General features: G+C 37.4%; 2 protein-coding genes and 2 long non-coding RNA genes across 8 annotated transcripts in view; 1 reads left to right on the forward strand and 3 right to left on the reverse strand.

Moving 5' to 3' along the window:
* Positions 1-7,607, reverse strand: part of LOC112488083 (uncharacterized) — an 18,788-nt gene extending 11,181 nt beyond the window's left edge. Inside the window, exons 1-7 of one of the 3 annotated variants that reach the window (XR_003051809.1) lie at positions 7,484-7,607; positions 7,212-7,384; positions 5,871-6,008; positions 4,506-4,672; positions 3,604-3,749; positions 1,239-1,442; positions 287-395 (exon numbers count right to left, since the gene is read on the reverse strand). This is a non-coding gene — a long non-coding RNA (uncharacterized LOC112488083). Of the gene's footprint in view, positions 1-286; positions 396-1,238; positions 1,443-3,603; positions 3,750-4,505; positions 4,673-5,870; positions 6,009-7,211; positions 7,385-7,483 lie in introns of those variants that run through there. The other 2 variants (XR_003051808.1, XR_003051807.1) reach the window with 2 other exon arrangements.
* The window catches only part of LOC103389447 (sodium-driven chloride bicarbonate exchanger-like), a 26,782-nt gene extending 14,446 nt beyond the window's left edge, over positions 1-12,336 (forward strand). Inside the window, exons 8-27 of one of the 2 annotated variants that reach the window (XM_017038531.2) lie at positions 850-938; positions 1,244-1,401; positions 1,512-1,599; positions 2,344-2,490; positions 2,657-2,757; positions 3,555-3,729; positions 4,249-4,382; positions 4,487-4,732; positions 4,851-4,956; positions 5,886-6,047; positions 6,186-6,299; positions 7,258-7,419; positions 7,506-7,757; positions 8,398-8,466; positions 8,537-8,710; positions 9,337-9,459; positions 9,678-9,742; positions 10,203-10,316; positions 11,639-11,676; positions 12,211-12,336. In XM_017038531.2, coding sequence (XP_016894020.1) covers positions 850-938; positions 1,244-1,401; positions 1,512-1,599; positions 2,344-2,490; positions 2,657-2,757; positions 3,555-3,729; positions 4,249-4,382; positions 4,487-4,732; positions 4,851-4,956; positions 5,886-6,047; positions 6,186-6,299; positions 7,258-7,419; positions 7,506-7,757; positions 8,398-8,466; positions 8,537-8,710; positions 9,337-9,459; positions 9,678-9,742; positions 10,203-10,316; positions 11,639-11,651 — 2,492 coding nt within the window. In that variant the 3' untranslated portion in view covers positions 11,652-11,676; positions 12,211-12,336. Of the gene's footprint in view, positions 1-849; positions 939-1,243; positions 1,402-1,511; positions 1,600-2,343; positions 2,491-2,656; positions 2,758-3,554; positions 3,730-4,248; positions 4,383-4,486; positions 4,733-4,850; positions 4,957-5,885; positions 6,300-7,257; positions 7,420-7,505; positions 7,758-8,397; positions 8,467-8,536; positions 8,711-9,336; positions 9,460-9,677; positions 9,743-10,202; positions 10,317-11,638; positions 11,677-12,210 lie in introns of both variants that reach the window. The other variant, XM_017038528.2, reaches the window with a different exon arrangement.
* Positions 7,617-17,307, reverse strand: LOC103389449 (uncharacterized). 2 transcript variants are annotated; one of them, XR_522605.3, is made up of 3 exons: positions 16,955-17,300; positions 16,213-16,319; positions 7,617-7,746 (listed from the first exon to the last, which is right to left on the reverse strand). It is a non-coding gene; the product is annotated as an uncharacterized LOC103389449 (long non-coding RNA). The 2 variants fall into 2 exon arrangements; XR_522604.3 differs by lacking the exon at positions 7,617-7,746 and adding an exon at positions 8,578-8,702 and having other exon boundaries at positions 16,955-17,307.
* A 3,440-nt stretch (positions 17,308-20,747) lies between these two features.
* LOC103389444 (glucagon-1-like) lies at positions 20,748-23,039 on the reverse strand. Its single transcript, XM_025062606.1, has 4 exons — positions 22,932-23,039; positions 22,716-22,822; positions 22,051-22,206; positions 20,748-21,112 (listed from the first exon to the last, which is right to left on the reverse strand). Exons 2-4 carry the CDS (start codon positions 22,811-22,813, stop codon positions 20,992-20,994), a joined length of 375 nt encoding a protein of 124 aa, XP_024918374.1. The 5' UTR covers positions 22,814-22,822; positions 22,932-23,039; the 3' UTR covers positions 20,748-20,991.
* Between the last annotated feature and the right edge of the window lie 715 nt (positions 23,040-23,754).

The following is a 23,754-nucleotide window of genomic DNA, read 5'->3' on the forward strand; positions in this document are numbered from 1 at the left end:
CCAAGGTCAAATGTCACAGGGTGCTTTAGGCTGGGATACTTTTGGATAATAGAGAGAGACAGAAGCAACTTTATCAGCCTATTTGTCAAAAGACTTTATACTGTGTTATTAGTTGAAATAATAAACTCTGATCTTTGTTGCTGACAAGACAATTTCCCCAGTCTGTAATGAAGTTCAATCTAAGATAATCTAACCTAATCTAATCTAAAACTCTTTTTCACAGAATAATGAAGTTCAATCTAAGATAATCTAAGATAATCTAACCTTGACAACTTCTGATTTGTGGTTTGGGAGGTGTGTGTCTTCTAGCAATACTTACTGCCGAAAACTGTCTGATTGAATGCACTTGTTATGGACGCCACTCAGTTGGCCCCTTATCAAAAAAAAATGAAGGCCTGTCAAGAGAGGGGAGGGGTAATCAAGCACGGGGAGGGGTCCCCCTCCTTGTGGGAGTATAGGGGTATACAGTCTAGAGCTAGACACATTCTAATAGGTTAGCCCACTGGCCATCACGTGGGTCCCTTGTTATTTGGATCAATTAGCAGCCACTGTAAACATTCACATCCATGTATAATTAAGAGTGAAAAGTAACATTTCTATCTGATACAATTTCTCTCAAATAAGTGTGACATAATGGAGTCCCACTCTGAAAAAGACCACCTTGAAAAAATTCCATTCAAACCCAGCAGGTCTCTAGGTAAATGGTTCTCAAGCCTGTATTATCATTACCTACACAGTTGTACCTTGTTATTCTATGTAACTGTAGCCTGTAGCTGCACACTGGACGCCTTTGTCTTTTCATGGGAAAAAAGTAGTTCCTGAAAAGTCTTTTGCTCCTACTTTCCACAGGTCAAACGGTCTCACCTCAGGCCCAGCCAGCCAACACTGAGGGCAAACAGGACGTGAGCCGGGAAAACAGTGCTGTTGACTTCAGCAAAGTGAGCAAGCAAGACCCACTGCTGATCCTAGTGTTTGTCTAAAGCGCCAGATATCAGGACACATAACTACAGTTGGATATTTAAGATTGGGTTACATGAGAACTGGTCACTGTATCACTCATCTTCTGGGAAACTGACAAAAGTTTTACACGGCTTTGGTTTGTTTTCTTTTGATGTGGATCATCAGAATAACAACCGTTTGTCAGAACTTGTGCTTTTTTAATCAAACAGGCAGAAATATGTGAAAATGAAATAAAAGGTAGGATATAGAAATATTTTTGCCAAAATATGGTTGCCTACCACAGATCGATCTTCACTTCATGAAGAAGATCCCCCCTGGTGCAGAGGCGTCCAACGTGCTGGTTGGAGAGCTGGAGTTTCTAGAACGCCCCGTGGTAGCATTTGTCCGTCTGGCCCCTGCTGTGCTGCTGAATGGCCTTGCCGAGGTTCCCATCACCACCAGGTACTCTCCTGTTCCGGCGATTTGTTGGTTCTTCTGTTAAGCTGTGAAGAACCCACTCTAAATTAGAGGGAAAACTGCTCCATAACCCTTGTTCTTCTGTGTTCCGACAGGTTTCTTTTTATTCTGCTGGGCCCTCTGGGAAAAGGCCCACAGTATCATGAAATTGGACGATCTATTGCTACGTTGATGACAGATGAGGTCAGACTTGAAAACACACAACCTCACTCTGTTGTGCTGACAAAAGCATGCAAAGTCAACACAGTTGCTGTAAAGCAAAGCTGCAAACGCCTGTAGAAGATAAATGTATTAAAAATATGTTGTGGTCCGACAGACCAGCAAACAAATCTAAGCACAACAAAAAGATTTAACCTTGTTCAATTACCCAGCGTGTACTGTCTCAGCCTGGGATCAATAATGTCCGTCCATCCATCCGTCCATCCATCCATCTCCTGACATACCTTGTTATTCCTCAGCTAACTTCTAGCTAGCTTTTCAATTGTTTTAATACTGATTCTTACTTTACCTGTGTTTGCATTAACTTTTAAATATATTTGTTTATTGTCTATCAGTAATCTGCTATATACATTTAAAAAAAACTTTCATGTTTGGTGTTTAAATTCAATTCAGTAATTCTCCTTGGCTATATTTCTTTTTTAATTTTTTATCCAGTTCTTTGGCAAAATGTTTACAAAATGTCTTGTTTTTACATTTAACTTTTAGCTTTTATTACATTGAGATATTTTAATTTATTTAATTTTAAACAAATTAGTGGGTATATTTTTTGTAGACTCAAATTGAGCTACCTTTATTAATTAGAGCCTTTGACCTTATTTTGTGCAACAGTCTGCTTTCTTTAAGCAGTTAAGTTTAAGGATCTATAGAGTTTTGATGTGATGTGAAATGTTGAGTGATAATGAGCTGAAATTCTTCTTTGTTGTACAGGTTTTTCATGATGTTGCATACAAAGCTAAAGACAGGAATGACCTGGTTGCGGGCATTGATGAGTTTCTGGACCAGGTGATGGTGTTACCACCAGGAGAATGGGATCCTTCTATTAGAATAGAGCCACCCAAGAATGTGCCGTCTCAAGTGAGTTGCTTTTTACGGCGGGAGGGCTTCCTGCCAGATTAACTATCAGGTTAACTGATAAGAGATGTATAGCTACATTATGTATTGGACTCTAGTGAACACTAACACTTAACAAATATCAATATCATAATTATAAACTTGACTAACTCTGGTCTTATCTTGGCAGGAAAAACGCAAGATTCCTCCTCTTCCCAATGGTGTGACTGATCTCGGAGAGTCAGAGGAGCATGGAGGACATGGTGGCCCTGAGCTTCAGCGCACAGGGAGGTAAGTGCCAATGCAAGTGCTTTAGCGTAATACATGCTACACTATGGAACCACAAGATGGGTCCCAGGTTTTGTCAGGGATCCATCATCTTGTGGTTCAACATAACTAATTTTTTGTCTTTGGTAGAAACACACTTACTGTACAAAATTCACCTTCACCTACAAAAAGTTCCCAACAACACAAACAAAAGGAAATAAATGTAGCTACAGTTGCGCACAACTGGTGAATGTAAACAAAGCTGTCAGCTTTATGGGACAAAACTTTCTTAATACATTTATGGGAACTGGAACTAGTATCAGGAACTAGGGACAGTAACAGGAGTAATGGGTATTTGTCTGCCAGCACTTGTACTAGAGTAGCGCCACATAAGTAGGAACTATAGAATGTGGAGTTTAAACTTACTTATACTGACAATACTAGCATAAAATAATATAACTGTTATATTTGTACTATTAAAGAGAGACAAATCAATTTAACCCAGAAACAGGTTTAGGCCTGCCAAAGTTTTTAACATTAGTCAAAAAAGAAAGAAGCTGAAAGTAACCAAACAATATAGCAACAACAGCAATTGACCTAGGTAGGAGCTAATACTAGCTTTAAAAAGATGATATTTGTCATTTTTGCCTATTATACATTTATAGACACATAAAGCTGAGGCACATTTTTTCTCTGTATTTAAACAACGTTGCTCTCAGGTAGATTTCCGTTACCAATAATAGCTTAGCTTGGTTATTTCTAGATTTCAGGACACAAAGTTCAATCTTCATATGGAAATTTCTACTTCTTTCTCTCCACAGAGTGTTTGGCGGTGTTGTCTCTGACATCAAGCGAAAGGCCCCCCACTACCTTTCTGACTTCACAGATGCCATCAGTCTGCAGTGTCTGGCCTCTTTTCTCTTCCTTTACTGTGCATGCATGTCACCAGTCATCACCTTTGGGGGACTCCTAGGTGAAGCTACAGAGGGACGTGTGGTAAGAATCACTGTCCAGGTCTAAAATAAGGAGACAGACAGACAGACAGACAGACATACAGTTTAAAAACCCAAACAGTTGTACCTTGTTATCTTTGGGTAACATTTTCAGCTTTTTTTTTAATTAAACCTCAGCTAATTCAGCAATTTTAAGATTGATAAGCGCGTAACTACTGTGCTAACAGGTAGTGATATTCTTAGCTATTTTATTATACTAATGTTTTAAATGTATGTAGCTCTATGGCACACTGTGATTTCAGTATATGAGTAATACTGCATATTATAGAATTGTATGTATTTATTTTTATTTGAATTGCTCATAAGCTACAGGACTCCCTTTGCAATCTACTCAATGGGCACCCCTCTTATAACCTTTCCATTAAGATGCCTGGTTCTCCCTGAAACTTAAACAGATGGCCTTACTTCTAGAACCAGTGTAGCTGAATGACTTCTGTGGCTTTACATAAGCAACGAGATGGTTTTCAAATGAGCTGATTCATATTCTTATTTCTTTGTTTAGAGTGCCATTGAGTCTTTGTTTGGGGCCTCCATGACTGGAATTGCCTACTCTCTTTTCGCTGGTCAGCCTCTAACCATCCTGGGCAGCACAGGACCAGTTCTGGTCTTTGAGAAGATTCTGTTCAAGTTCTGCAAGTGGGTGTTTTAAATTTGTTTAAATAGTTCTGCAAGTTCCATCAGTAGTAATGTCAAGTTTTTGTGACTATGGTACAAGTTTTACGTGTGTGTTTGTATCACAGGGAGTACAACCTCTCCTACCTCTCTCTGAGGGCCTGCATTGGTCTGTGGACATCTTTCTTCTGTCTCCTCCTGGTGGCCACTGATGCCAGCTCGCTCGTCTGTTATATCACACGTTTCACAGAGGAAGCGTTTGCTGCGCTCATCTGCATCATCTTCATCTATGAGGCCCTTGAGAAGCTGTTTCACTTGGGAGTACATTATCCAATCAATAAGAACAACAACCTACAAAAACTCACACAGTACTCGTAAGTATTTTTGTTTTTTAAATTATGTACATGATAAGGTCACGTTTAATTCCACAGTTTCTAACTCGTCGAAATAGAAAATGATATATAACGTATAATACAAAACCGTATTCTTAAGGTGTGAATGTGTGGAGCCCATGAACCCCAGCAATAACACTATCCGCTTTTGGGAGGAGAATAACATCACAGCCTCACAGGTCAACTGGACTACATTGGAGGTCAAGGTGAGGTACAACTGAAATTTACACTTACACAATTGTGTGCCAGCCTTTAGAAAAAGTGTCTGGCTTTACTCGCAGAGTCATATTTTTAGGCTTCACATCGGAGTGCGTTTGTAAACGTGGAATAATTTTAAAGAAAACAGGGAAGGGGAACCCTAATTTAAAAAATACACAGGCTTGGACAAAGTCTAAAGTAAATAAGTAAAATGTGTTGTTTTGAATTATATCTGCTGCCGTCTTAAACGCCTGGAGAGAACATCATGAGTTCTTACTGTTGGTCATCATGTCGTGCCATGACTACAGAGACTAAAATCATGTAGGTGGGATTGGCCAGGATTATCTTTGCAAAATGAGTGCTGGGATTTTGTTTGCCTGCAAACTTCTATATTTTTACACACAGCAACTGGTTTTACACCAGCCGGAGTGCATAAGACAAATTCAATGTGAGCCAAATTCACTTTCAGACAAATGTATTGATGGCTGTGCAGTCGCACATGTTATAATTAATATCAATGTGTCATTGGCCCAAAATAAAACACACTCTATCTGGGGGAAAAATAGCCACTCATAGAGTTGTGTCTGATTACACAATTATAAATAATAAAAAATGTAACATGACCACTTTCTGAGGCAAGACAGAGATTGATATAGTAAGGAAATATTGGTCTGTGTCACTGCAACACTGTTAGAAGGGAACTGGAAAAAGAACAAGTACATGAAGGAAAATTAAATTTAATGAAGGAAGTAGAATAAATAGAAAAATTAAAGAAGTGAAGGATATAGAAAAGAACACAATGACAAATATAGGTGAACTGAAGGATGAATAAATGTATATTAAAATCACATAAAATACATTTCTGATTAATTAATAAATAATTATTTTGCTTTTAAATGTGTCAACTTCATTTTTACTTTACCTTTTGGGCCAGTAGGATTGCGAAAACATGCATGGGATGTTTGAAGGCACCGCCTGTGGACCTCATGGTCCATACATTCCAGACGTCCTGTTTTGGTGTGTGGTCCTCTTCTTCACCACTGTCTTCATGTCTGCATTTCTGAAGGAGTTCAAGACCAGCCGCTACTTCCCCACCAGGGTACATGTGCAATCTAGTCCTCTCTATTTGTTGCATGCACGTTCACATTCTTATCCCACTATGCCCCCTGGTGGTTGCAAAATCTTACAATATGGTCTGAGTATTGAAATGTCACATGAAGCTTTTCTATCTGTGCAGGTGCGGTCAATTATCAGTGACTTTGCTGTCTTCATCACCATCTTCACTATGATTCTTGTTGACTATGCTGTTGGGATCCCCTCTCCTAAGCTGCAGGTCCCCAACAAGTTTAAAGTAAGCCTATAAATACTGTACTCAAATGCACTGAACAAAAGTCTGGGCCAGAGCTTCACAACCATTGGCCCTGGACCAGTACCAGGCCTGATGGCGGTGGGTTGACAGTCATTTGCTACGTGGCTGCTGAGCAAAATATAAAATTAGCATATTCTGAATAACAGTGGGAACATTTATTTATTTTGAAAACTACTACACTCTCTCTCAAATACAAATGCCTCATGATGAGAGAGCATTTGTGAAAATAAATTCTCCGAGAGTTCTTTTAAGGCTCATGAATGAGCCTTAAGCTTTCAAATTTAAACAAAGTCAATATAATAAAATATTGTGTAACATGGAACTGCTCCATGGTGATCTAAGTCAACCGTTAAGTTGTTGTTCAACAGGAAAATGGCAAAATAATGTTGGCTGTATTAATAATTGATTGGAAATTTCTAACAGCACATCAACAGGCCAAACTCAAACAAATTAACAGGCCAGCTGTTAATTTGCTACAATTTAGGAAAGTCCACAGACGTCCTGCCAGAATCTGTTCCATCATCTGGCAGTCTGTAAAAAAGTCAAATAACAACCTTGGTCAAATTGGCAATATGAAGCTCCAACACAAATTGAAATCCAATATGAAGCTTGGTCTCAGTTTAAACTAAAACTTCGGAAATTGGCTCAAATTGAACAATAAGATGCTTAAGGATGAGACAATCTCATATAGAAGGTTCAGTCAGAACCAGACTCAGCACCTATTGGCTTAGAAAACCTCTTCATAACAAGGTTAAGCATTATGCAGGTTTTTGTTTTAGTAGAGGACTGCTTTAAGTTATATCAGAAGCTGTATTAAAATATCTCTTATCTTTTTTAAAAGAATACAGCCCAACAAACAACAACAAATGCTAGGCTCAGCTAGATAACACTTACTGTCATTACCTTCTTCCAATCATTAATTTTTGTTTCACTGCCTTAGCCAACCAGAGATGATCGGGGCTGGATCATTAACCCTGTGGGACCAAATCCCTGGTGGACCACAATCGTCACCTTTATCCCTGCTCTGCTCTGTACTATCCTCATCTTCATGGACCAACAGATCACAGCTGTAATTATTAACAGAAAGGAACACAAGTTGAAGGTATTTTACCTAAAGATCCTGTTATGTCGGAATAATTTCAAGTTGCTAGAGATCCAATCTTAACTCTACTGGTTCTGTCTATGCAGAAAGGCTGTGGCTACCACCTGGACCTCTTTGTGGTTGGTGTCATGCTGGGAGTTTGTTCAGTGATGGGTTTGCCCTGGTTTGTGGCAGCCACTGTGCTCTCTATTTCCCACGTCAACAGCCTGAAGCTAGAGTCGGAGTGTTCCGCCCCCGGAGAACAGCCCAAGTTCCTCGGCATCAGAGAGCAGCGCTTCACTGGGCTGATGATTTTCACCCTGATGGGCTGCTCTGTCTTCATGACCTCTGTGTTAAAGGTACAAATGCAAAACATTTAATAACCACAACAAAATAACCACATAAAGAGAAATTTTTAAAAACATAGCGAAAGTTTAGCAAAGGTTTAACAAGGGTACATCATAACATGGTGGGATGGTTCGATATAACTTTTTATGTCCAATACTGATACTTCAAACTGGAGTAACTGCCGATACTGATATCAATTTGATAGCGTCTTTTCTCCAAGGGCTGCCGTTACTGAGGCAATAGTGTCCCTTTTTACAGCATATCACGAGATATTAGCATTAAGGCTAATATATCGGATCGCATGGGCCAAAGTTGCTTTTCCGATGTCTGATCCTGATATTTTGACCAGTATTGTACCAATACCAATAGGATCAAACCACCGCTAAAGCATTTAAATTAATTCCCTAATGCAATAAATTCATTTGTCAAATTAAAAACAAAACATGACATTTCTAAAGAAGCTGTAAAAAGATGTCTAGATGTAAAGAAACAGCTCCCATTTACAACTAAGACATATTAACCACAAGAGAAAACTAAGAGAAAAATAATCAGACAGCTTTGCAGCCAACACAGGAGATGTGTGCTTACCAAAATGATTGTAAGACTAACATTGTTCTCTGGTCTAAGATGTCGATATTTTTTTGTCCTTAGTTTATTCCAATGCCTGTTCTGTATGGAGTCTTTCTCTACATGGGAGCGTCCTCTCTCAGAGGGATTCAGGTAAGATCACAAGCTCTCTGGTACCATTCATTCTGAAGAGATTCAGGTAGTCATTTCTGTGTTCTTTCAGTTCTTCGATCGACTGAAGCTGTTCGGGATGCCTGCCAAACATCAGCCTGATTTCATCTATCTGCGCCATGTTCCTCTGAGGAAGGTTCACCTCTTCACCATCATTCAGCTCAGCTGTCTGGTTTTGCTCTGGGTCATCAAGACGTCCAGGGCTGCCATTGTTTTCCCTATGATGGTAACCAGAGTTTTGTTTAATTAGGGCTAACTTTAAGCAACCGGTAATGGTCCTTAGCGACTTCTACACTATATTTTCCCTTCTTATAACTTTCACTATAACAATTGACCAAAAGGTTTTTAGCTGAAATGTTTTAGTTTTCTTTGTATTTTGGGTACATTTCTTTTAGTATTTTATGGTAGGCTATTAACTGTAACTGTCTTGCTTTATTGTCTGCTAAACTTACTGATTGTTTTCTCTCCTTTAGCTACAACTGGGTTAAGTCGAGTGATTTTAGATTATTTATTACTTTTCAGCTTTTAGGGATGTTTTGGAAGTTTTGTTCTTTGTTGGTTAACTTTTAGATATTTAATTAGCTTACTTCTAACCATTTGGCTAGTACTCATTTTTTTATTTTGGCCATCCTTTGGCTAAAAACTTTTAGATTTTTAATTATCTTATTTCTTGCTATTTGGCTAGTAGTCAAATTCTTAGTTTGGCTATCCTTTGGCTAAAATCCCTTCCTCACTAACTATTTTCTGACATGGTCAGTAAAAGACTACCTGGCCTAACTTTGCAAAGAACAATAAGGCTGCTCTATACATTGCAGTTCTTGTTATCCTTCTTGACTTCCATGTCTGTTTCAGGTCTTGGCCCTGGTATTTATTCGGAAGTTGCTGGACTTTATTTTCTCAAAAAGAGAACTTAGCTGGCTGGATGACCTGATGCCAGAGTGGAAGAAAAAGAAGTTGGAAGACGCTGCACAAGAGGTACTGAGCTTATGGTTTTACATTCTACACACCCCATTTTATTTACATTCTAAATTCATAAGTATATACAATGCCCCCAAATGCCCCAGTTTGGCTAAATAAATAGTAGATTATTTAAAATACATTTAAATAATCTACATCTGTAATACTAACAGTTTAAAATTTTGCAGCTGCTCATGTTCATCATTTTCAATTTTCCCTTTTGTCTGTGCTTGTAGGAAGAGCACAGTATAATTATGGAGGAGGAAGGTATTGTTCAAGTACCACTGGAGGGACGTTACAAGTAGGAGACTTTTTTTTTTTAATCACTGTTTTATTTTTGGGATGCTAATGCCAGTTACAGCTGAGGAAAGCAGGCCAGTACTACTGTTGGGCCGTTATAAATATGTACATTAATATATTAATAATAATATATATATATATACACAGTATATTAAAACTGTTAGCAACCTTATGTTTTACATATAATTTAATCTTATATAATCTTAGGGCAAATGTTTAGATATTTTCTCAGATTGTATGTAGCTACTTTTTGCTTTTGAAAAAGTGTGGCAACATTCTATTTACTTAATTTTGGGCCTTTTTGCAAGCTTGTTTTTTCCCCCTAAATATTTATTTTTTATTTTTTTAACATAATTATGAATTTCTAGTAGTTTGAATCCATGCATATTTACAAATGCCCTTCACATACTATAGTGTATGGATATAACCCATGTTTGTGCTGCATATGTGTTCTTATGTAGAGGTGACCCAGCCACAGTGAACATCACTGATGAGATGTCCAAAGGATCATTTGGGAATGTATGGAAGAGTGTGAACCCTGCAGAGACCATCAAAAAGGAACCAAGCACCAAAAGGTTAGCCTGCCCCTCCTCCCTAATGCTAATGCACAAACTGAATTGTTTTAGGATGTCTTCTGCACACAACTGAAGCTCCTATACAATTTTGTCAGATTATGTCACAATGTTTTAGTTAACTATTATAGCTATGGTGGTGCTTTGGCCCAGAGCCAACGTCTCTGTCATTGGTGTGGAACCCCAGGGTTCACCTCCTGGGTTAGAGTGAATCCAGGTTAGGGTGGTTGGTACCTTCCAGTGGACTCACCACCCACAGGAAGGTTCAGGGGGGGCTGGTACGGTGCAGTGGGATTTGGGTGGCGGTCGTGGAGACTGCTGCCCCCACGACTCGGTAACGGATAAGTGGATGAAAATGAATGGATGGATGGATTATAGCTATGTCTACCTAATGGTCAGCTATTTTCTGAAGGTTTGTTATTTATATTTTTCTTAATTTAAGATACTGAAGCAACACTTTTGGGTATTTTAGAAAAAATACTTTCTTTTCTTATTTTTGTTAAACTTTTATTTAGCTTTAGCTAAGATCAATCTATATTTTAACTATGCTTTTCAGTTGTCTTGTTTTACTGTCCTTCTTCCCTTTCCAATTCTGTTATACTTTGACTAACTTGTTCTATAACATTATTGAATTATTATTATTTTATTGAATTAATCCAATACAATTTAACTTATTCATGAAGCATATTTAAAAACAAACTGAATTAAAATAAAATGTTTCATAATACAATAAGACACAGGCATAAAACCAAGGACTTCAATAACTGAAATATATATATATATATATACATATATAATCCAAATATGTACATTAAAGTGCAACCATTCATTTATGGTAAACGCAAAAGAAAAAAAAGGTGAGTTTAGGGGCCGCTGCTGCAAAGGCAGGTGACAGGGAGCCAAAAATGGAAGGACACAACAGGGGTGATATATTGTATATTGTATTGAGTTCCTGCCAGTCAGTTATATATGTTTGCACAGCTAGAGTCTAAAATAACCCCCAGCTTTGTGATTCATTTTATCCAACTTTCTCAGCTCATTCTGATTCATTTTAACTTCCACAGCTCTTTCTTCCTCTAGCTTGTTATCAGTTTTTTATTATGATGGCCTATTTTTTCTATTTTAATGTTACCTATGTTAACAATACATTCTTGACTCTGGTGAAGATGTGTGTGTAACTTGTCTTATTATATGGGCCATTAATAGTACTGAAGCTGGGACCCTGTATGAAATGCAATAATAATAAATATTTTCGACAGAGAGACTAACAGTGTCTAAACATAGTCTCATCCATAAACTCCTGTCTTATTCCCAACGTCCCTTAGCTCCCCTTCCTAACCTCTCCAAAGCTGAAATTATAAAGGTAAGTTGTAAGTTGCATGGATTTCATGCCAGCATGAAGCTACTACCAAAATCTGTACTGCTGCTGCTGCATGTACTTTTTGGGAATATTTAATATATTTTTAGTTTTGCCTTCCGAAACAATGATTTATTTGGCACACCAAGCATGGCCTGTGTAGGTGTAATGCTTTATCCTAAATCCTTTTTTTGCATGCTTTTTCTATTTCAGTATTAAAAGCTTGGTAAGATTTGTCTCACTTTTACCACAATCACACTTTTCACTGATGCAACATTCATTTATGGATATTTCACGATATGGACATGTTACAATTAGGGATACACCAATGTGAAATTCTGGGCTGATACTTATAGCGATATGTATGATAACTTCTTTTTGTTATTAATTCCCTCTTTTGAGCCACAGAAGCTGATTTAAAAACCACTTTATCATACTATTCTTGAATGATCACACATTTTTGAAACAAAAACAACCTTCAATGTCAACTTTTAATTGTTGTTTAATTGTTTTTTCCTTTTGAATCATGTTGTGACACAGCTGTTCTAGTTGTGTTGGTACAAGACACAAGCGGCGAAGACACCAGAAGAGCTTGGACAGGGAGACAAGTTTGTGACGATTCGTACTGACGGCGCCACTTTGCTGTCCATCAGTAAATCCAAAATTTAAAAAAAAATGTTTTGTGCCACATTCAAACCACTGTACTGTGTTACACTGTGTTTTGTCATGTTATGTCTGTGTGAGAGTTGTGTAAATCACATATATTGATTTGAAAAGAATTAACAAAAAGAGCCTGGGACACATATACCCATAAAATCGGCCTGGCCCAGTGATGGGAAACAACCATTTTCACATGACGTTTTTACAGCACCGAATTTTGGGATCTTATGACCGGTCTTATGACCAGTCCACATAGATGTTGTCCAGTGGAAACCAGTCCTTTTCTTTGTTGAGCCAAACATAGACTTGTGTTAAATCCATCACATCATGGACATGGACCAGTTTTTGTTTCTGATTGGTTGATTTATGCACCACATAATGCAAAGATACCATACTGTATGTGGCCCCGCAAAAATCATTTTTGCTGTGTAGGCCTGTTTTGATGACTGTTTGGTAAAATAGTACTTTTCCAGTGGTGGTCCACAATATATTTTATATGGACTAAATAACAAACCACAGCAATTAACTGCACACCACCCTGTGCTGTATCTAGAATGTTGCCTACATAATCCAAGGGAGAGCCAGACAAATTTGTTCTGTTATAGATGATGGGCCACATCTGGTATGCAAACTGGCCCGGACAACAACGTTATCTTGTATGACCAATATTCTGGTGACAGAAAATAAGACAAATATGCCTCACCTAACAAAGGCCAAATTTGTAGAGGTTTCGGTAATTGATTAGCTTAGCAAATCTATGGTAAATAACACAAATGTGTGGGCCAATGGATACCAAGCTGACCCATTATATGGCCCAATCTGGCGTGCCAGATGTGGAATACTAGAAATCAATTCACTACTTTTTGCTCTGTATAAGGGCCACAAATCCAAAAATATGTCACCTATCAACTAACAGGACAATACAAAAAAAACTGATGGTTTTTACCTTTTTTTGTATTTTGTATGATTTTTTACCTCTTTCCAGTGTGACTCCTGTCAAAACCTGTTATCGTGAAAACACTTTATGCACCTCACAGTCGTGAAGATAATATCCTAATGTTTGAGAACAGTAATGTTTCAGTGTTAACTAAAATTTTAACCACATAGTAATTTTTCTATTTTTTTTCTATTTTCTATAAATGTAATTCCGCCAATTTTCCACTGTTACGTGAGTATTTTGTTGTTTGCACAAGCCTGTACATTAGCTTAGCTTGGGCAGTTGTGACCAATTTCACCACTGATTTGATTTGTGTACAAAATGAACTATAGAAACAATATCTTTAGTTGATGACTTCTATAAAAATAAGCCAGCATTTTTTGTTTCATTTTACAATTTTTACTGCAAATGGCATTGCAGTAAAAATAGTAGTGTCACACTTTAATATCCCTTACCAAATTTTATTTAGCTTGGCTTTAGCTTTTGAAAATGAGTAATTCTAGCTTTTTGTCTTGATACATTTGCTAATGCTGACCTTTAAAGGGATAGTTCAGATTTTTGAGCAGTGGTTGTTTGAAGGTAAGACAGAGAAACCAGCCTGACACAGTAAGTACAACTGGTACAACCTGCACTGTGGAGTAAAAATTGCTTTTTTTCCTATAAAAATATAAATTGGTTGGAGTACGTAGGTTGAAGGTTATTTAAAATCACTATGTTTACAATACAGGGAGTCCTTGGTTTACGACATTCTTGACCCATGGCATTTCGTGGTTTATGTCACCATAATTTTCTGTCATTCTGATCCAAATTTCTCATGTGAGCTAGTTGTTGAGTGTAGAGGATGACTACTATTGTCATCTGGCACTATGTGTGGATAACTTTAGTTGACTTTTGCCAGTTGACACATTGGATTGTGCTGCTTTCACTTTCTTGCATAATTTGTTTTTTGTGCCCTTCATTAGGGCTTCCAAGTCTAGGTCAGACTTTTCTGATGTCCTAGATTATGTTACCACTGTGTTATTGAAGGTGAGTGACATACTCATGTATAGTATGTGAGTTCTGACTTAGGTTGTGACTTACAATTTTTTAGAAAAAAGTTACATTGCATCATAGGAACGGAATTCAGACACGAGCCGAGGACCCCTGTGTAAAGTATGTATAAGTGTATGATACATTAAAAACTGAGATTTTAAGTACATTCAAATGTGTAATTGTATGACTTTATAGTTTTTTTGCCTGTTGAGATAACCCTTGATTTCATCTATTAATTAGTAGAGTGCAATATTTATGAGCTTCGGTTTTCTGAAAACAATAATAGTCTCTGATATCAGTAACCAAAGCAAGGGGGGATTTTCTGTTTTGATGCCTAAGGTATGGTCAGACTGGCTTTTCCTCTGTATACTTATTTACAGTATGTTTAAAAAGGAACTATCCCCTTAAAGGGTTCTGTAAACATTATATGTGTTGTATCCGTCTTGAATACTCTGTCATCTTTGTCAGTTAAATGTCATCTATAAACTTCTTTACTCCAAATAAACCCTGTATAATGTGTTGGCTTTGGAAGTTACATGTTTTTGTAAAAAATACAAAAACACCTGCATGATGGTGAAAAAGTACCACCTGACTGCAGAACAATGTTGATTCTAGAGATGCAATAATACCTGTTTTTTTCTGGGCTGTAATAAACAGTAAAGAGTCTTAACAATGTATTATATATAGTCTATTTTATTCATGTAAAATTATTCTATCACTAACAAAAAGCTGTTGTTGTTGAAGGCAGAATTTTTTATGTAGATTTTTTCCTTTTCCTTTATTGTCTGAGTTGACTAGGACGCTAATGTTTGCTCGGCAACTATATCGGTATGAAATGATTTGATCACTTCAGTGTGGAGTTTTGCCTTAAACTCGGTAGTGCTAGCTGTTCACATTTTGTTGACTATTTTAAGATCAGTTCAGGTCTGTTATTCATTTGTGATTTGTTTTGTAAGGTTGAATGATTGAGTGTGTGTGAGAGAGAAAACATAAATAAAGTTATTAAACACTTTCTGTGTTGAGATTTCTTTTCCCAAAAACTAATATAAATTCTGCAGCAACATTATCCAACATATAGCTATTTATGAGAGTATTTCTAGCTAGATTTCAGCTGTGATGTGGTATAACAAATAGGTAGAACTTTTCATGTTCAAAACCAATACTGCAACTTGGTAGTATCTGCTGATACCAATATCAATCCGATACCTTCTTTTCTCTCTCCAGCATGCTGTGGGCTACAGTCGCTGAGGCCATAGTGTTACACCCTGTTCACGGCATTTTAAGCAAAGTAAGGTTGAGGCTTAGGAAATGGTTAAGACTAGGTGTAGTTGTTTTTTTGAAATGTTTGATGTTTGTTCTTTGAACACATATCACACCAATACAGTTCCCGAGTATTGGATCGCACCATCCCTTATAACAAATGACATGACAGCTGCAAATTTGCAGTTTCTGGTTCCGTAGAGGAAAGTTTCAAGGTTTTTATGTCATGCCAAACATGTTCGACGATTTTTGTTTTCAATTGTTCATGCTGGAGAACACATGCTCATGCTCGTATGTGGATAGTAAGAAGACTAGATGCATATGTAAACAGTTCCAGTGCTAAAAAAGGGAATCCATTTAGGCTAGTAATAAAACCATGGGTAGAATCAGAAGACACCAAATTAATTAGGAGCTTTATATAAGCAGCAATAATAAATCAGACAGACTGATTGTTGAGTAGCTACTCTTGTGTTTTTACAATAGTAATGGAAAAAACACATTATACAATAAAATAAAATAATGACCCAAGATAATCAGAAATAAAATGTGTGTACATTGAAGATAAAATAAAATAGATAGAACCAGTTGAAGCTATTTAAGATTTAAATATGTTGCAGGTGCACCTACTTTTAAAGGTGTGTTTGTGTGTGTACCTGTATGTCCATGTCTGTCTTTTCCTTCAAGGTTAAAGGCTCACCATCAAATATGATGTGGATTTAGTCCTGGTCGTCAAACTTTCTCATCCTCTCAGAAACAAGACCTATAGACAAGGTCACATTACATTCGATTACATTCTATTCTCAGACACATCATAAAAAGGTTAAATGTCAGAACTCTATGTATTCCATCAACCTTCATCTATCAAGTCTTAAAACTTAAGTTTCGGTTGTACAACATTAAACATTCAAGAATGCCAAATGTTCTGATATGAGGATTGAAAATTCAGAAAATAACATTTTTCCTGTTCAAGTGAACAGTGTCTAAATAATATTAATTACAGTTAGTAACTGCCAACATTCAAGATATATCACATTCATATCAAAATCAGGATAACATAAATGTCAATAACGAATGAATAATGGAATGAGTAAAATACCATGGAATGTAGCCAGTTGTTTTCAGAGATATTAAATAATTGTGCATAATTACTTCAAACTCACAATAGAATGAATTCAATCCTTCTCTATTTAGTATTTACAAAATAAACTATATCTATAATTAAAATATAACTGAATAATTCATAGGATTAAGTAGCTAAGAGACACACGTTTCTCGACGTTTTTATACGTTTAAGCTGAGCGCGCAATGTTAGGGTTTGTAGCGGCTCATTAAGTAGAAGATACTAATTAGCATGTATTAACGGTCATTCTTTTTTAAATAAACAACCCGCCTTACCCACGTAACTCATCTCCTTCATTCAGTCACTCAGCTCCGGACTCTCAGCAGGTAAGTGAACTAGTTTGTCTCCTTTCACCCTGTACTCACAGTTTTTCTCCTTTTCCCTTCGTTTTAGCGAGCACTTGACTTCCGTCCCGCTGCTGATTTTGGAGAGGATCAAACAAACAGCGCGTCAGCGCTTCACCTGCTCACTGACAAGCTGAACGTAACCTACGTAGCTCCTGATTGGCTGTTGGGCTAGACCCCTCGCTCCAAGTGGGGTACGTGAACCAAGTGGTGCATTCAGGTATAATAGTACATTTGAAATGTTTCCGATGTGCGCAATTAAACATTGATTAAATGGACACTCTTTTGTCGACATCTTATTATGTTTCTACTCACCAGGGCTACACGAATGTTTTAATTAATAAGTGTCGCGTACGGCGTTCCATGGTGTTGAAACGTTTGATAAATTGCACATTGATTAGTGTCACCTGTCGGCCGCTTTGAGGTGTATTTTGAGAGACAAAAATAAAAGTTTTTAGTTTAATATTTACAACAGCCCAATAATCTTCAAATTTAGAATTATAGTTAAAAAAATTACAAAACAAAAAAATAATTAATTAATAATTAATCAATATTTATTTTCCAAAGCACCAGGGAGTCTCAGCAGAGGGGAAGATGTGGCTCTGGAGCTGTGGGTTGCCGCCCCCTGTGATAGGAGCACAGTGCCTTACCAGGGGTCAGCAGTCGCTCAGCCTCTGGGAAGAAACTGTTCTTCATTCTGTTCTCAAATCTTTCTCAATCTGCTCTTTTCCACTTCATTTCTGACCATAACCACCATCTCCCACTGTTTCTCTCAGTCCAGCCTGATCTTGCAACATCTTTGTCCAATCCAGCTGGCCCATTCTTTGCAGATGTTTTATTCTGGCAAGAGGCTACTGTCAACCCAAAGTAGAACCTCAGTCCCAGACCTGTCGTTACTTCCACGTAAACAACAGACTTATCATCCAGCCAACCTTACAGCTAACATTACGTTATTAGTGACCCTTTCAGATTTAGTAATATCAACTATGGCACACTATTTACTCTTTTTGTCTTTAGTAGGAATATATTAATTTAAACCATGGTCTTTATACAGTATTTCTTTTATTTTATTTTATTCTGTTTTAATGCATCAATAGCAGAACCAATTATGTGTAAATGTACCTGGCAATAAGTATTGGTAGTAATTTTGCTATGTGTGTGATTATTAGTATCAAAATTTAGGCAGATGTTTACAAATGAGATCAGTCACACTACAAACACACAATCAACTTCTTTAATTTGCACAGCAGAACAGTAATAAAGTGAAAACTTTACTACACCAGTTACACTTTCCATTGATCTATTGGAGAATTTACTTTTCACAACATGTTTCCAAAAAATATTTGTAATAATTTAAATAATCTGTAGAAAATAAAAAATAACAAATCCTGAATGAGATTTTTCTCTGGTGCACTATAAACATGAGACATGTTTCTCTAGCAGGAGCTACTGACAGGAACCATTAATACAAGGAAGTATCTGTGATAAAACACACACTTTAAGATAATGCCTTACAAATTTCTGATTTAAAAAAAAATTCTTATAGGAAGAAAAACTGATGAGGACATTTAAGACTAGCATCTACAGTCTAGGATTCCTCTTACACTGGTCAAATCCTGTACCTATCATACAACTTTCCTTGATTTTGATTATTTGATATTTTGTTTTTGTTGATGACCTTTAGTTATATTTTCTGTGAGCTTTTATTTCAGGACTGTGGGTGAGTGAATGAGTACACTCTCCATTAACACAAATATATCATCAGTTATTCTTTAGTTTACTTCTACTTGTTGTTTGATTAACTTCTCCTAGGCTGTTGACTAGTCTCTTTTTTATAACTTACTTTAACTCTTTAAACTTTGACTTTTTAACTTTGGTCATATTAGAGTGGGCTTATTGTCATTATAGTCACAGGACTGTTTTAAAAGTGGAAATGCAGTCTGCAATTATGAGCATGCACAAGACATATAGTTTTTTTGATAAGGGTTTGTGGTGCTTAAGGTTCCTGATCAATTTTTTTTTTTTTTTACAGTTTTAAATATTTGGTCTTTACAACATGCAAACAGTATGGCTTCCTATTCCTGGTCGTTTCGGTTACATGTGCAGCATACACAGGTATCTGTCTGTTGGAGCTGCAAAAAAAAAAAAAAAGAAAAAAAAGAAGAGATGATCACAGTCACTTGCAGCAGATGACCACCACCAGCAGACCATAAAAAAGAAATGGGAGTTGCACATATTAATTCAATTTTTTCTTAAGAATTATTGTTTAGATTAAGGTTGAGTTTTAAGCAATTGCTGTGAGTGGGGGTAGTGGTAGACAATATTCAATAGTCTACTCTACAAAAGGGTGTACTGCAGAGTACTGCAAATGTCACTGCCATTGTGCAACGTGAATCATGTTGCTTCACAACACATACAGTGAACGTGACATCTCCTTACGTGTAGTACACATTAAAATCTGCCCTGGGAGTGACCAGGTTCCTCACAGTACTCACCTTTACTTTTCCCCCGACGGCTTGGAGGTCATGACCCACAGTAAATATTCCTTTGCAGCCATGGAATCAAGCACCTTGCTAACATCACTGGTGAAGCTTCCATCTACGTGCCTCCTGCGGGGCCTTTCCCTTTCAGATCTGAGTATGCACAGAGGTACATAGTAAAACATAGTAAACTGACCACTCCATGGCCAGTTTGACCACAGTGATCTAACCGCAGCCTCGGCCACACTAACACTGTATGGAGGACGAGCAGCAGAGTCATTTAATTTGGCCCACATACTGCAAAAAAAGACTGGCCTACATCCTGAATATAAAACCAAACATAATCCAATGGGCCTAATATTGAATCAGACAGTTTGGCCTTTTTTCCACTAGGGCATAAAAAACACTTTTGGTCCATATCTGATGTTTTAAATGTGGGTCAGATCCAAGTTACAGAACATAGCCCTAAAAATACCAGAAAATCTGTCTGAATCTTAACCATCCAGACCAAAAAACAATAAAATTACAGACGGGCTGCTATTGCTATCTCCAGCAATAGCTACCTGTCTATAATTTTATTGTTTGCAGATGAATTTGTCTGGTCCATAGAATGTCAAAAATTGGGACTATTGAGTGATTGGTCAACATTTTGCCAAATATGAGGCCTGCGTTCTTAAACTACAGTGTGGTTTAAACAATAACTTGGTCTTCTTCCACTTGGTGTCCATGCAGAGATGAATGAAGTGGCTGAGATTTTATTTGTTGGACACAACACAGCCACTTCTGAAATATGTCAGACCCTTTTATTGCCTAATTTGGGTCCAGAGTAATTTGTCTGGTCCAATAACTCACACAGGTCAGTATTGGTCAATTGGCCCACATATATAGTAGCATTAAATGATTGTCAAATTGATTGTCAAAAGATGTGCAGACTGTCAGTCAAACTGAAACCACAAAACAAAACAGAAATGGATCAAATGTGTGACCCGGTTTGATCAAAGGGTCAGAAAAAACGGATTCCAGATTCAGATGTAATCAACTAAAGGATTAAAATTCCTTTCACACTGTGGTGAAGTGACCAATTTTATATGAAGAGAGATGGTAAGGAAAGAGAAAGGAAGGGTTTTGATTTGACCCACTATCTAAGAAGCTGCTGAGGTTTCCCATCTGACTAATAACAGTAATATAATAATAATAATAATAATAGTAATCATTCAATGCAAAACAGGTGTGACATGTATAAATCAATACTGTAAAACAAGTTCAGGTGATTTATTTGAGCACAATCACAGGATTCGTCATGAAACAAAGCAAAGAAAATAATCAGAAATAAAGTGAAGGAGCAGAAATAGCAGTTGATTAGTTTTTTCCTGCCGACTCAACATCCCTGTCTCTTTCTTCACATTGGAAACAGACAAAGGAAGGTCAGAAGAAGGGTTTGGATTCTGCAGAAGAGGAGGAGGAGGAGGAGGAGGAAGGAGGAGCTGCCTACTCTCTTCTGACTTGTCCAGCTTTAAGCCTCGCCACAAAGTCTCTAATTGCCTTGTCCGTGAGGTAGGAGCTCATGTCACTGGTGAAGGTCCCATCTGCGTGGCGCTTCTCGGCAAAGCTAAAAAAACAAAGAAAAACAGTAGATGTTGAAGGTTTTTGGCAGAAAAAATGGGTCACAAAGCCGCCCTTCTGCTGAGTTTTGAAAATGTCTTGTCTGATATCAATACTGCGAGTGTTTACCGACATCAATCCGATACCTTCTTTTTTCCTCCACCATGCTGAGGTGATAGTGTCCCTGTTTACAGCATGTAGTGCAAAGTTAAGTTGAACATATGGACTCAGCCATCAGAGTGGATGGGCTATGGTTGTCATTTCGATATTCAATCCTGAAATTTTGACCAATATCGGACCGATACCGATCCTGAGTATCAGATCGGGCCATCCCTAAAATAAACCATTTTAATCCTGGATAAGAAATATGTGCAAAGAAAAATAGTTCTTTGCACATATTCAGGCTATAGCATCCAAATCTCCACAGAACAGGCTGAACGTACTGCTAAAACCAACCTCCTACACATTAATGTGATTGTAAACATTAAGTCAATATATTAATATACCATATTTGTATCAAACGATATATTTCTTAGAGATGTGTTGCCCAGATTTGATGCCAGGAGGATAATCATTTTTGGTTCAAAGAATAGCATTTTTTGTGCATGTTTAGGTGCTCACACTGTTTAACACATTTAAACATTTATAAGTACTGAAATTTATGACCAGAGGTTTGAAAGTGTTTTGGTCAGATTTTTGATGTCATACATCTGGCTTTACTGCATTACTGTATTACTGCTAGATAGACAGATAGGCAGACAGACAGACAGACAGACAGATAGACAGATAGATAGATAGATAGATAGACAGACAGACAGACAGACAGATAGACAGATAGATAGATAGATAGATAGATAGACAGACAGACAGACAGACAGATAGACAGATAGATAGATAGATAGATAGATAGATGGATGGATGAAAGATGTTCACTTATTCACTCACCCACTCCTCTTGTTGTTCATCAGCCATCGGACGAAGTCCTGTGCCTTCCTGTCCTCCAGGTATTTGCTGAAGTCATTGGAGAATGTTCCCTCTGAGTGTCTTTTCATGTTGGAGACATCTCTAGACTCGTCCGCTAACGTGACCTGTGACTCAAAACTTGAGGAGAAAACAGTGACCATGACCATATGTTGTACTGAAGAGAAATATAAATAAATTATAAAACTTTATATAAGTGTTTGTAAAAGTGTTTTTTTATTTTATCATTGTGTACTGAAGAGAAATATAAATAAATTATTTTAAATAAATTATTTTATTTTATTAGTTTAAAGACTGAGGTGATATGCTCCATATTCATTTTTTCAGAAATAGTAAAAAACTCACTGATGCTCATTTCTTTAGGGTCTTTTTTCAACATCATTACTTTGATCAACTCAGAATTTAAAATTGCCTTTTACATTCACTATTGGTTTCAATTATCTTGTCAACCTAACTTATGTTAACAGCAAAACCTACTGAAAAAAGCACATATTTAGGTTGTTTGATCAATGAATATGCTTGGACAGCAATTATTCCAAGAATATAAAGTAAAAAATCCCTTGATAAAACAAAAAAAGAATGACCAAATAAACTACTAAAACGGCAGAAGCCGTGCTTCAAACCAGTACCTGGAGCTGTCGTCCGCTTCCTGCAGAGGAACCTGGCAGCTGGTGTGGACAAAGCCAAAAACCAGGAGGATTCCAGCCAGAGAACGGATGCTTTTCATGGTTATAAACTAAGTACACCCATGGGAAAAAAGCAGAAATAATGTTAAGACCTTTTTCAAAGAGGTTACGAGTGATAATAGTTGAATTCAGTGTGCATGCAACCAAATCCCAACTTACCTTTATTTCCCTTTTCTGCCCTACAAATGAGTAGTACCTCCACTTGTTGCTGGTGTCTGTATCTAACTCTCTTCATACACAGGTGCTCTTTTATACCCTAGATGGACTCTGGGGTCTGGACTGAGTTAACAACTCCTCCAGATTTACCTTTTACTCTCAACCCATTAGACACCGACCCCGGCTTATTGTCTGAGAGAACGAGCTGGAGCGTTTGGTCCAGAGCAATGGCCACCCATGCGTGAGGTCTACTTAGGTGTTGAGATCAAACAAGAGCATTTCATCTGGGCAAACAGAGAGTGCCATGAGCTGGGGAGGAGGCGATTCTTTCACGGGCTACTGTGTCATCCTCATCATAATGACAGGAAGTGATGCGTGCAGTGTCATATTTGAGCAGTGAGTCAGTATTTGGCGATTCCATCTGATCAAATTACCAGGACTGAACAGAAAATATTGACTTATTTCTGCATAAGCAACCTGTTCAACCAGACTGGCACAGACCAGCTGATGTTTGTGAAAAACGACCCTTGACCCAGAGGTCATTTGGTGTGTAACCATAGCTATAAAAGACCCTAACACATTGTGGAAATACCAGAACTTTTAACACTCGGTAAATACCTTTAACAAATTAATATTTAGATTTAACTCTGGCACCCATTTATAATACTGCAACCATTATGCCTTACAGCTGAGGTCCCAAATCCCCGGTGCCTGGACCGGTATTGATCATTTGGTATCGGGCCGAAGCGACTTAAAGAGAATCCAGTTATTTTCCTTTACTTTCTCAAGCTAAAGATAATATTTCCAGACTCCAGTACTGGCAGGA

This window comes from Cynoglossus semilaevis, chromosome 14 (genome assembly GCF_000523025.1).
Source record: "Cynoglossus semilaevis isolate Cse_v1.0 chromosome 14, Cse_v1.0, whole genome shotgun sequence".
Taxonomy (NCBI): domain Eukaryota; kingdom Metazoa; phylum Chordata; class Actinopteri; order Pleuronectiformes; family Cynoglossidae; genus Cynoglossus; species Cynoglossus semilaevis.

What these genes read in the sequence shown, in the direction of transcription:
- LOC103389444 (XM_025062606.1), bottom strand. Translation starts at nt 22,813, where the DNA reads ATGAAAAGCATCCGTTCTCTGGCTGGAATCCTCCTGGTTTTTGGCTTT. An exon ending in GAAGCGGACGACAGCTCCAG is followed by an intron (nt 22,207 to 22,715) that starts GTACTGGTTTGA and finishes TTTCTCCTCAAG; the next exon opens with TTTTGAGTCACAGGTCACGT. An exon ending in ATGAACAACAAGAGGAGTGG is followed by an intron (nt 21,113 to 22,050) that starts GTGAGTGAATAA and finishes TTGTTTTTTTAG; the next exon opens with CTTTGCCGAGAAGCGCCACG.